The sequence below is a fragment of the Amblyomma maculatum genome, chromosome 11 (genome assembly GCF_055883805.1).
Source record: "Amblyomma maculatum isolate TAMU_Amacu chromosome 11, ASM5588380v1, whole genome shotgun sequence".
Taxonomy (NCBI): Eukaryota; Metazoa; Arthropoda; class Arachnida; order Ixodida; family Ixodidae; genus Amblyomma; species Amblyomma maculatum.
In genome coordinates this window covers 22636736-22650208 of record NC_139354.1, presented here as the reverse complement: position 1 = coordinate 22650208, position 13473 = coordinate 22636736, and the positions used below count along the sequence as shown (strand labels likewise).

The following is a 13473-nucleotide window of genomic DNA, read 5'->3' as shown; positions in this document are numbered from 1 at the left end:
TCTTTGTTACCATTTCTGCACCTTCATAAACTCTTATCATGGTGCAACAATGCAACTGCTGAACGACGTTGATGTCTGCTCCTAAAGGCGGTTCCACTTTAAAAGCGGCCCACGATTGGGTTCCGCTTCAATATTCGATATTTCATTTCTGCATTTGTTTGCGATGCCTAGGTTCCTTATGTCCGGAAAGCTGAAATTAGGAGAGAATCAATTGACACCATTTGAGAGGATTTTTTTGTTTCAGAAAGCATGTATCGTGACAGAAAAATGAGGGATACGAGAGACACGGCATGTATATTTCTGCATCGTCCTGCAGTGTTTCGACCCGCACCTCGACAGCACTGCTTTTATGCCAGCTGCTGCATTTATTGAATAATGAGCTGCACCTCTAGTTGCTGTTCACAGACGAAGAGTTGTGCCCAAACAGCTGATTCGTCAAACCCTGAGGGATAATCTCAATGCAGCTATTATTGAATACGGTTAAATTGGTATACAATATACACTTAGTTGCTGAACGCACAAACGTTGAGGCCAAATAGTAAAAAAAAAAAAGTTTGAAGGTGCGCCCGTTTACACTTAAAAATATTCTAAGAATGTTTGCGAAACTTCTAGGTTCATCCGCATCATTGAAGCAGTATACCCTTTTCCACACAATAATTCCCCAAGCATGTTTTCGAGATTTCTAGCGTTATGCCCAGGAGAAGGATTCCATACTTTTTCAGGTGCCTGACTTACCCTGGCATTTCAATGCCACAGTTATCAACGGCTGGGGTATTTTGTAAATAAATGTTGCAATTCCCCCTTAACGTAGGGATTTCATCTTTTGAAGCTTATGTATTTGCTTCATTAAGGATACAATATATTTGTAGGAAGAAAAATGTTTCTTTTGAACCGAAATATTATAATGTGCACTAAAGAGACCATAACACGAAAAGGGCTGCATTACACCCACCTCGTACTTTTACGTCACGGAAGCATCTGTCTATTTTTCCAGGGAGGAGATTTTTGGTCCCGTGCAGAGCATCTTCAAGTTTTCCAGCATAGAAGAGGTCATTCGGCGGGCAAATGACACCACCTACGGGCTTGCGGCGGGCGTCCTCACAAAAGACATCACAACGGCCACTACCGTAGCGCACGGTCTCCAGGCTGGCACTGTATGGTACATCCATTTGATATTTATCTGCCAATAAGTAGCAAAATGCGTGGCGATAAGTTAAAGGCTGAAGAAAATGAGCTCCGGTAAGCAAGTGTCATGCTAAACCGAAGGCATGAGCCAAATCCTGCTTAGCGCTGACGAGACCTACTTTCTCGCTCCAGCCGTCACCACCGAGGCCCTCACAAAGCCAATGCATGACCTTCTCTCCCAGCAGCGAACGTCACCTGACCGAGGAGGGCGATAAAGAATCAGCAGATGAATCTGTGCGTAGGGGCATGGTAAAGTGGCGAAGGAACACCACGTGACTTGACTCGAATTTGCGCTCGTAGCTTCCTTTTCTAGCACTTTATTGTCCACCTGTAGTCATGAAGTAGGCTACTGGTCTGCGCTGGATTTGTCAAGATCTCAATGGTGACGCTGCAGCGCTGTGCACGTGGCACGAATTTCGCCAGAGCAAGCAGTTCCGAAAGTTCAAGGTCCACCTCCTACGCATTGCCTCTGGTGCCACTTGCCCTGCTGAGGGCCCTTCGACACCTCTCACATTTCATTTTCTTGCGCCTTCGATCGGCTTCTCGCTCTGCAGCGAGCACACGCTTTTGTCTAAGCCTTCGAAGAGCAACACGAGGGCGGTGCAGTTACGACACATCACCAGTTCACAGTCACGTTGCAGTTCTGTGTCATCCTCGCGCGCTACTTTCTAAGTTTCCTATTTTGATTCCCAGACCGTCCACACCAGAAGTCGTTCGTTCCTGACCTCTCCCTTGCAGAACAATTTCGTTCGCGAGCCATAGTCGCTCTCATAGGTAATGACAAGATTTAAGCCGAATTCTAATCTTTTATCAGGAGCGATCTCCGAATCGGCCGAGGTGGACGTGGATAGGTGGTCAGCAACCACTTCGCTCTTAGGTTATCGAAACTCCAGATATGAATCCAAACCGCTTATTTAAACAGCTATTCGGTTTCGGTCTTTACGAAACCTTGTTCCGATTTTCCGGTAGGGATTAAACGCACAAAACGCGAAACTGGGAGCGAGATACCCAGGCACGAGGGCGATAAAAGTCTGGCTTATTCATGTCAGATAGCATCAGTCGAAAGTCCCACAGCACCGATAAAGGCAAAAATCAGCTCTAAGAAGGAAAGCCATTACAATCGTTTTTCCAGTGCTAAGCTGCATCTCCTTAAGTTTTAGGTGGTCTCCTTGGAGAAGCAGTAAAGCTGCAGATGAATCTATTTCCAGAGCGAGAGTGGGAGCGCGTAACCACTCATGGCACACGTAGACACGTATATTTCGACTTCTGGCCCGGGAGCAGTTAATAACAAACTGTGCAGACTTTTTGGGCAATTTTATTCCTTCCCTTCCTCCAAAGATCCACCTTGCAAAATATTCACGCCGTCCTCTTATACCCTCCTCTCCCCTCTCACGTTTCTCCTGACGAGTGTACAACTGTGAGCCAGAGGCTGCACTACGAGCGTTTATTGCTATTCACTTCATAACAAGGAAGCGAGGGCGCCATTTCCCTTATACAAGCCAACGGGCTCCCGAACACAGCTTTCACCGCGTTGTTTCCCTCGCCCCTTTGGGGAAGCGGTTTCCTGAAAAGTTTTCTTGGAATTGGGCCTAAGTTTCTACAAGGCAGGAGAGCAGCATGTGGGGTTCTCTTTCAGCTTGCGCTGATAATGCGCTAAGCCAATGAAAATAGCTCTAGCAGTTTCAATGCGAAATAGTCGTTTTCCTCATCCGTGGCGTGATCGGAATTTGTGTCCAGGATCTGAGGGCAGAGTACATCAGCACGAGCTGTCAATAAAGAAGAAAAAACTTTGACGTCACTGGGTTTTGAACCCGCGCCAGAATGAACAAGTCCGCATCTCTGACCCAGGCCCGATAGCACTGTACGCCTCGTGTAAAGCTTCAACACACCCTAGCGCTTTGTAGCAAACGTCGCAATCATCACGATGTCCTATCTGCTCCTTCATTTATTCTAGCTACGGTCGGGCGCTAAATTGGTGTATACCCTTTAAGCTTCTATCAAACCATAAATACCTGCTACCAACACAGGCGAGGTAGCAACCATGTTTACCAAGAGGCATACCGGACCGTGTACGTTACGATCCGCGGCATCGGGCATGGTAAAAACATTATATGGGGCCACAAGAGCAGTGTATACCAGACGCAGTGACGTGTGGTATACACCAACCACTTCTGCTCCTGATAGTGCGCCACATATTAACGCCATCTGGCCGAGTCCAGCCGAGATTCACTAGCCTATGTTGGGTGAATCCAAAGGCGGCGTTTCAGAACTCGTAGTGCTTTCGCATTATTGCACATAAGCAGACATAAGTGCAGCCCTTTAATTTTTGCCGTATCTCCCTTCTGCCTGACAGCTTTCTTCACGTTTCTTCTATCCTACTGATCTCATTCTTACTCTACCGCCACCCTTCTCTATTATCTTATTTTCCCCTCCCAGTAGCTTCCATCGTCGACTCTAGACGGACTCATCTGTGATGGTACCATCGTTATCCACCCTAATGAAAACAGAGTACATTACATCAGAAGAAATGCAAATCAGGGGGCCCAGGTAGGCGATGATAATGGCGATGACATTATCATCACCTGCCCAGGTAGGCGATGACATTAAAAGCGTTGTTGAGATAGGTTGGCCGCAGGTGACCAAAGTTGCACAGCCCAGAGCACAATGCCTCCCTCAATCCTCAACCAAGACGCTCGTTTAATAAAGTATGTTAAATCATTCATTGTTAGTATCAAGATAAAAAAAAAAGCCATTGCGGCTTTGCCGTTGAAATGATGCTCAGCTCTTCAGGTTTGCATAGCAGCCGTCAAACCAGTTTGCTATTTCCATTTTTCTGTTACAAAATCAAAGCCTGAGCTCACAATAGCGCAACAGTGGATAGAAACAACACTCTCAGTAGACAACTGCTTTACGTATATAAATTACAGTCGTGCTCAACTTTTCGTTTACATCTATTTCTGTTGGCAAGCCGCCAGCAGCGCACACGCAGACAAAGAATAAACGCAGTTTTTTACACCTCTCTCTACTATATTGCAACGCAGGGTGAACGGCTTCTTTCAAATGGGCCCACAAGCTCCATTCGGTGGCTACAAGATGTCGGGAATTGGACGCGACCTGTAAGTATAGTTCTGTTCATTGTCCACATAATAAGCTCAGTTGTAGCCAATTTATTACCGAATTCGCTTAGCAATCGATGAGGTCTTCGGACCGTCACTGCCAACCAGCTTATGTGATTGTGACTTTCAACGGTACGATATACTAAGCATTATTGTCATTCAACCCATAATATATGACATACCTGTCACTATACAGTTGCCGAAATACGAACAATATGTTCACAATAGAGTATGCTGGGATAAACGTCCTAAATTATTAAAGGAAAATAAAAGTATTCTAGAATACTGTTTCTTTTAGCCTAGAACTTATTTGCTATATAAACTCTGTATATTGGGTTTGCTGCTCAAGCTGTATTTGCTACAATTCAGTTAGGCGCGTGTCTTAATTTGCTTGCTTGTTTAAATAGCACTTGCATATGAGTCGGCATTAGAATAAGCATCGCACGAGCTTCGATTTATTAGCCCACTGCAGCCTCTACACGATAAATTTGTTGTCCTGAGCTTTAGCATATTTGAGCTACGTTGATAGCGATATCATTATAATTGAAAGGCGGACGTACGCCACAGATGGGATTAGGAAGGGAAAAAATGGCAAGGAATGGCTTAAAAGGCAGACTCAAATAATTAAATATTCTTTGCAGTCTAAGAGAAGAGAGACTGTCGAAATATGAGACTATTTTAATGATCACAGACTCAGCAGGCGCCCACGGTAAAGTGCGGCCACCACACCCAGTCGAAACAAAACTACAGGACCGTGTCACAAATACGAGAAATTATTCTGCAGCTCTGTCGTACCTTCAAATATTTCTGTCGTTTTTTAGTTATATCCGTAGTATTCTTTGGTAGTCTGTAGTCATGCAGCACCTTTCTTTTTGTAACTACAGGAAATTCCGATCTTGCTACGGATATATATGTTGCCACGAGAGATTCACTGTCAAAACCCGCCCAGAAATTTATTTGCGACATAAGAAATTTTTATGTTTCTTTTTTCGAGTGAGAACAGACGAGAGCGGGAGGCGGCCGTGTTGTGTCATGCGCTAAAGGTAGCTTTGCAGAAGACTGAGCGATGGGTAATTAAATCTAGACGGTCGCAACGTCTTCAGAACATACAAACCTCTAGCTACGTTCGCAGGTTTGGGACGCACCAGGAACACGAAATCATGAGGCTGTACGGGGCATTATAAGATTATGAAATTATTTTTATGTCATAAGGCTATGACTGTTGCTATGAAAGCGAATGAATGGTGTCGACGACGAAATCTGAGACTGATACATCATTGTATCGCTACTGCTGGCGCAGTTACTATCTTAAATGTTGCGCATCTAATCGTCATTAAAATTTTTTTTTTGGTGGAGCATATTAGTTTTCGAGCAGTCAATTACAAATATATTTTTGCTAAATATGTCGCATGTAGTTGTTTGTGAAAAAAATCTTCTAAGAATTTACTGATATATCTACAACTACCTGTTTTCTTTACCGTGCAGTGGTGAAGACGGCATTTTGGAATATACTCAGATCAAGACAGTATGTACTTGTCGTTATATTTGATCACTGTCTTTACTACGCTGTCAAATATTCTAACTTTGGCGCAATCACATTTCAGGTTGTGACGAATATCCCTGTCAAGAATTCCTAGTCGAATGGGATCCAGACGCATGGTAGCGTAAGTTTCACCGTAGAAGTCGACTAACTACAATAAAATAAACAAGCACTGCTTTCACATTTCACATGCTGAAACATTCTAATGTAACTTATCAGTCATGCTTTATGTTGAGTGGGAAAGGAGGCAAAGAATGTATTCTCTGCAGTGATCGACTTTCAGGTCACTCTAACGTGTAGCTTGTCGATCTTTATGTTGGAAACGAAAGTTTACGGACAATATGCTAATCCAAAATTTCGTCCAACATAATACTATGATGTATTCACGCCTTCAAATATACGGTACAGCCTGAGTTTTCTGTGCTGTTAGAGTGTACTGAAGCCTTGGTATTTCAACAAAAAAAAAACAGAGAAAAGGCTTATGTGCCTTCATTTACCAGATCACCCATTATCATATTCAAATGGATATGTTATGCAACACTCTAGCGTGAATCTGCCTGGATACAAAACTACGAGACTGCCCACAGACTCATACCTTCTTCATATGCTAATTCGACAGCAAAACATATGAATCACTTCGATTGTATTCTGCCACAACAGAGCCTATGCATTAGTGTTCAGTGTCAATGTTTCTCAATAACCAGGTGGACAGAGGTTTTTCGACGGGTGTAAGCTACCATCAGTCTTCTATCATATCAGGTTTTGCTCTCACATTACTGTGAACCAACCACGGGTGACGGCTCAAGTTTCAGCAACAGTTGCATATTCGTGCTTTGCAACATAAAAGGAACCACAACGGTCGCTCGACCAAAGCACCCTAAGGTCCATTCACATTTGCGAATCGTGAAGAATATGCGATGGGCTGTCGCATGCGACCGGGGAGCCGCTGAGCTCGGCCAATGTTCGTAATTGCAAATGTAAGCCGTGAGTCGCTTTTCCGAATTGGTCCTGTTCGGAACGAGACTTGTCCACCTTGAATTCCCGACTGTTCGCCTGCAATGAGAAGCAGGATGTAGAAGCAAACTTCCCTGCACTTCAGCTAAGCCGCTGGTTGGTTATCACTTTGCGACCAGCAGTCGCAAGGCTGGAAAACAGAGCAGCGCTCTAATGGTCTGCGACATTCGCTTTTCGACCAAAACAGTCGCGCAACATCCTCGAGTCGCACGTCTGAACGGGCCTTTACTTCTCCCAATATGTGCTCTTGGTGAGACAACGCCTCCATTCCCAATGACAGACCAATAAAGCAAACCGCGAGCACAAACGTCCGCTTTGAGCAAATTATTCGAGGCAACATATGAGGTCACAAAACGATATCAGCTAGTATATGGATAGGTGACATAACGTTAAATAATTCTCCATCTGTGTAGAGAGCATTCTGAAGCTTGTTGGAAATTTCTTTACTTTAAAACTGCGCCTCACGTACATTGACGCTTGTTGCTAGTCAGTATCTGGCATTGAACTTCTCTAACCTTGGTTACACGCAAAAACAATATGGTGCACCGCAGAACACTCTATCTGTATGAAAGTTCTGACGAAAAAGCGAAATATTTCCTCGGTATTTTTCTGCAAACTGTAGTGCATCCTGGAGGCCAGGCGCCACATTACTCGTTTTCCGCTTTTATGGGCAAATCGGAGTGTTCCGCAAAGCTAAACCAGATTCTAAAATTGAAGATTGAAAGGCATAATTATACAACGGCGTATATCCTTAAGCAAGACATTCAGTGTTAACAGATTACGTATATACATAGAGGATGCATGAATGCCCTTTTCACACCGTAGTGCCTTCTTCTAATTGAATTACTGAAGTTTTCAGGCTCGTCTTTCTGTGATGTCACAATGACGCTGGAACATGCAATTACTCTATGACACATGGTTGCACGAAAATGACTTGCTTTCGCTGCTTTCTGTGTACATTTTTGGAGCAGGCCACTCCGGGAGGGTCTGTTGCTGGGTGCTTAGTCGGAGACCTGTTTAAACATATAGATGCCCGTAGGCTCTCTGTTTCTTAGGCAACTGCAGCACTGACTCGCAGTTGTGGAAAGGCACACTCCGGGTGTGTTCGCATGCACAATAGTTTTTTCCTCGGAGTACCCTTTCTTCCACTTTTCTTTCTCGCTATAGCACAGTAGCAGGAAAGACGGTAATTCCAAAGTGAAACCTCTCGGATGTCCTCTTTAAATAAATGTTTCTGATGCTTCGTCCTCTAAAGCCACCGCCTGGACCACGCAGGAGCGACGCATCAAAGCTACCGCGATCACAATTGTATAGAGAAACAAAGCTGAACAACTGCTCCTCACCTGTGCACTAGTATAACACATCAACATAGGGTACCCTGTATTTTGTTTAGCAAGTACAAAAATTTTTAACGAAAACGTAACCCCTACAGATATTTACCCCTCGCTCTGTATTCTGGGCTACAGTGGACACCAAGCAAGAGGCAGACTTCTTCATTTTCTTCTTTAAGTGAATAACTACGTTCATTAACAATTTTTGTTTCTATTTAGGGGGCCCGCTGTATTTGCAGAATTAGAGCATGTGTTCTAAATAATGAAACAACAAGTAAAATACATCATTGAGACACTTAAGACAACTTAAGAGCGATAAGGCGAAAGCCTTTGGAGCTGGTTTTACTGTAGTGCTTATTTGGCAGAACTCTGTCGATCATACAGTGCAGGACAGCGGCTTCTTCCGTGTCGGATTCGAGGTGAGTAGCTCCCCTCGGCGGCGATGGCGCGCTCGTTCCGGCGCTTGGTCTTCATAGCTGGCGGCAGATGGCGTGCTCCACGTCCCTTGTAGATACCGGAGCGAAGGCGTCGTCATAGCGCCCCTACGTTGCCACGGGGACGACATGGTTCGCCACAATCGACCTCTGTATTGGATGAGTTGGCGATAATAGAGAATTTTAGTTTACCGCTGCCGCTTACCGCGGGCGTCTACCCCTACCGTGCGCCGTCAGCGTAGCACGTGCTAATTGGTCCCTGCGTTCGAGTCCGCCAAAATTTGACAGGGACGTGGCGCCATCTGTCGCTCTCGGGGTGATCTCCGCATGCGTGCTGCCTCTCGCGCGGGAGCGATAGGCGATAGCGGTAAACGGTAGCGGTAAGCGGTAGCGTTAAGCGGTAGCGCTAAACTAAGTCTATATTGAAAAAAAAAAATTAGTACCGTGATAGCCAAAGTTGCTCCCACGTTTTACTTTAGTAATAGGGAATTTGAGCTAGTTGGTACATGATTGCTAGTTGGTACATGACTGCGACGAAGAACAACAACGAGAGAGGAAGGACAAAGACAAGCGCTGCTATAAACTGAAAGTTGATTAGAAAAAACAGATTAAATACTCGCAGAAAACAACCGAAGGCACATGCGCTTCACAAATTTTTCCTAGGTACCCAGATATGAAATCTCCCAATCTTGGATGGTTAGAGATGGTGAGCTCACGCACGTGTCACGGTTTCTTCACCTGTAGTCCATCCTATCAAAAACAGGCGGCACTACGGCTGACCGGAAATAGAGAGCTCAGGCTAGCTCGTGCGCCACCTCGTTGCCGGGGACGGATTCGGGCGCCCGTGTGATGTGCGATTTAAGTGCACGTTAATAACCCCAGGTGGTAGATATTTCCGATCCACTACGGCGTCTCTCATAGCCTGAGTCGCTTTGGGACCTTAAACCTTATAAACTAAACCAATCATACGCGCCCGTTCCTGGTTTAGGCACCGTCACTGCCACTGAACTAGTGGGCAGTTTTTAGTGTCCCAGGCTTTATCACATTTGGCAATGTGCAACCTGTCGCGCAATATTCTGCTCGGCTTCGCCAACCTGCCATGGTTATGCGGAGCTCAAACGTCTCGGGCAGTCGAGTGAACGGTGAAGTTGGGATCTTGAGGGGCCTCTTAAAAGGGTCATGCCACCGTCATCCAATATATTACAGTGTTTTAGTTTGGAAGATAATACTGCACCTTATTATTCTGTTTCAGAAATTTGAGCGCCCTGGACGCATTCCTTATTACGAAATAAGTGGCTGAAGTTGACTCCGTGAAGCTCCTCCAACAGCGATCGTCATGTTGAAATGCTTGGTGACGTCACAGTGCGACACCGGCCACTGCGTCGTCTGCTGCTGTGCGGGCGCCGATAAGCTGCCGATATATTGTACTGTGTTCGCGCTTGCCTTGCTAAAAGACCGGCATGACTCCCAGTAAGTGTAGTCAGCTCTTTTCTGAGGACAGAACACAGAGTGTAGTGAAGCGCGATTTAGTTCTTGCCCAGGCGTTCACCTTCGGTGCGACCGCCGCCATTGTCTGACGACAGCACTGCCCCCACCTCCGTAAACACTCTGTGCTGGCCGTGCCTTCCGCGCAAACCATCCGCATCTGCGATACGACAGATCCCTTGCGCCATTATCAGAAAAACATGCTAAAGTTTGTTTTCCTAGTACTAGTAGGCCCTCAGAAAGGGAATTTCAAAAATGAATGCTTCTTGTGAAATGCCTACCCATATACGGTAGGAGCGTTCGCTCACAGCCGGTGCGGTGCCCATCTTCTTGTACGCTAGCTCCGCTGTTAAGGCGTTGACGAAAATAATAATTTCCTTTACTACGAGGCAGTGGGGTTGAGAGTGAAGAAGTTTCAGAACCGAGAGGTCCATTTACTAAAACACCTGGTTGATTTATTACGAAGTGCTATACTGCCTAGGCTTCGATGCGAAGTAATTTAGGCTATAGCGACGATTAGGGAGGCAGCCAGAGAGCCGTCGTCCTTCGCGATCGTGGGTGGAGCCGTTGCTGTAAGCTTGCGGCATCCAGAAATGTAAGCCCCATGAGCTTATCGTCTACTTTCATTACGCGGCTAGGGCCAGGCTTAGGCCTGAAAACGAGCAGCGTAAACGATGCTGCTTAGACGGGACCGCCGGGCCATTGGGTGCCTCAATGCAGTGCGCAGCTGCGCAGTCGGGAGGTGCCCGAAGATTGCACAAAAGCGCCGTCGGACGGCACTACATTACATTGCACATTTTATCTCGTAGCTTTTGAGACCTAATTCTGTGTACAATGTGTAGGCTGTTCGAGTAGGGCAGCTCGTGCGCCTTTCGTACTCGGACGCCGACGTGCATCTGAATCCCGCCCACAGATGCCGCTATTGCCTATAGACCTTTGCAACGAGGGCCTCCTGGGCGTCACCATATTGCTCGCTGGGCTGTTGTGTGCGCCTGACGTCAACACGGTGGAAGCGGCAGCGGAACCGGTTTGCAACAGTCCAGAGAGGAGGTGCTTCGACAACCCCCTCGCCCGATAACGCTAATAGAGATCAACGAAATGCTCAGTTTGCAGTAACCTAGGTAAGCGACATGACTGCTGTTTGACCGGCATTACCGCGGCTTCGTGTAACCAAGGTTGACGCTGGTCGGGAAGAGAACATCCAGTCGTGGCTGCGCCGGTTGCCAGATCAGCAAGATGTTTACGAAGAAACGAAAATACTAGTTTTCAAAACATCTGCAGCTCTGAGGCAGCTGAAATTTTGAGGTTTTGTTTCATCAGGAATAATATGCAATAAGCAGCTTGTATTCCACAATCGGTGTCATGACCTCTTAACGCTGTCGCGGCCTACACCGCCTGAGTTTGCCAGTCTATTGCAAGGTATTACAAATATTGTGGAGGATCTGGCGTCTGGATAGTGAGATGGCGAGTGACGTAAGAGAGTTATTAGGTAGGTGGACCTATTCTCCTGAAAACATCGTTGTGAGGCAGTACAGCGAACCATGCAGGACACATTATTAGGCTTCATTCGCATCATTCGATTTAAGCTCGTCTATAGTGCTTACCGAGAAGGACAAGCTGTTGCCGTTTCGAAGTCAACACGATACAGTATCGCCTGTTGTATCCGTGTCTGAGAATCAACTTCTACGCAAGTATATAAATTGTGAAGACAGCTACTGGCCGTGACTCCTGCATCTTGTATATTCATTTTTTTTTTCTTAATAAGAAAGTATCAAAAGACAGTTTTAAGCGGGACAGCTTAGAAACCTCCTTAACACTGCTTTTCTTTTTCAACTTCGTAGTTTACGTAGCTTTAGGAATATAGCGAAACTCCTTTTCTCTTGAAGTATGACCTGCCATTTTCCCTGATCTCTAGGCCTGTTGGCTCCTCGGTATGTTTATTTAATAAATCCTTCAGCGAAGCCGATTTTTCTTAACTTATACTGTGTGGCAAGTATTGACAGTCAGGCATGGAGAACGCTGAGATCCATTAACCAATAAATACAGAAATCATGAGTGCGCACAGAACCTCTCCTCCCTTATTCGAACTATTCATTTCAGACACAAAAGCTGGAGGACATCGTACTGCGAGTAGAATTGGCGAAATTAACTATGCTCAGTCTACAGCATGCGAGAAAGACGAAGCTGCCACTTCCATTCATCATCATGACTGTTATCTTTCTTAATTACTTGCTTATGTTTTTTCCATCGCTCTTTAACCTCCCACACATACACGTACTTGCACGACACAGTCATTCATGAGACGCAGTTTCTGACAGCCGAAGGCTTCTACAGATTAAACAATTGGCAATGCACTCTTGTACCGTCTTTCCCCAGTCATTTCAAAGCAGCGTGCTAAGCCAGCGATTTCTGAACACCGGAAAAAGTGTCTATTTTTCAATAAATGATCTATCTATCTATCTATCTATCTATCTATCTATCTATCTATCTATCTATCTATCTATCTATCTATCTATCTATCTATCTATCTATCTATCTATCTATCTATCTATCTATCTATCTATCTATCTATCTATCTAATCTATCTATCTATCTATCTATCTATCTCTCTATATATCGGTCTGTCTGTGTCTGTCTGTCTATCTATCTATCTATCTATCTATCTATCTATCTATCTATCTATCTATCTATCTATCTATCTATCTATCTATCTATCTATCTATCTATCTATCTATCTATCTATCTATCTATCTATCTATCTATCTATCTATCTATCTATCTATCTATCTGTCTGTCTGTCTGTCTGTCTGTCTGTCTGTCTGTCTGTCTATCTATCTATCTATCTATCTATCTATCTATCTATCTATCTATCTATCTATCTATCTATCTATCTATCTATCTATCTATCTATCTATCTATCTGTTTGTCTATCTGTCTGTCTATCTATATATCTATCTATCTATCTATCTATCTATCTATCTATCTATCTATCTATCTATCTATCTATCTATCTATCTATCTATCTATCTATCTATCTATCTATCTATCTATCTATCTATCTATCTATCTATCTATCTATCTATCTATCTATCTATCTAGCTGTCTGTCTGTCTGTCTGTCTATCTATCTATCTATCTATCTATCTATCTATCTATCTATCTATCTATCTATCTATCTATCTATCTATCTATCTATCTATCTATCTATCTATCTATCTATCTCTATCTATCTATCTATCTATCTATCTATCTATCTATCTATCTATCTATCTATCTATCTGTCTGTCTGTCTGTCTGTCTGTCTGTCTGTCTGTCTGTCTGTCTATCTATCTATCTATCTATCTATCTATCTCTCCCTCTCTCTCTCTT

The 13473-nt window shown here is 44.5% G+C and overlaps 1 protein-coding gene across 1 annotated transcript in view; it reads left to right on the top strand.

The window, feature by feature from the left end:
* Positions 1-5938, top strand: part of LOC146173104 (aldehyde dehydrogenase, mitochondrial-like) — a 31406-nt gene extending 25468 nt beyond the window's left edge. The window contains exons 10-13 of the mRNA XM_084584081.1: positions 995-1159; positions 4227-4301; positions 5787-5826; positions 5906-5938. Of these exons, the coding sequence (XP_084440207.1) occupies positions 995-1159; positions 4227-4301; positions 5787-5826; positions 5906-5938 (313 nt within the window). The remainder of the gene's footprint in view (positions 1-994; positions 1160-4226; positions 4302-5786; positions 5827-5905) is intronic.
* Positions 5939-13473: the final 7535 nt, after the last annotated feature.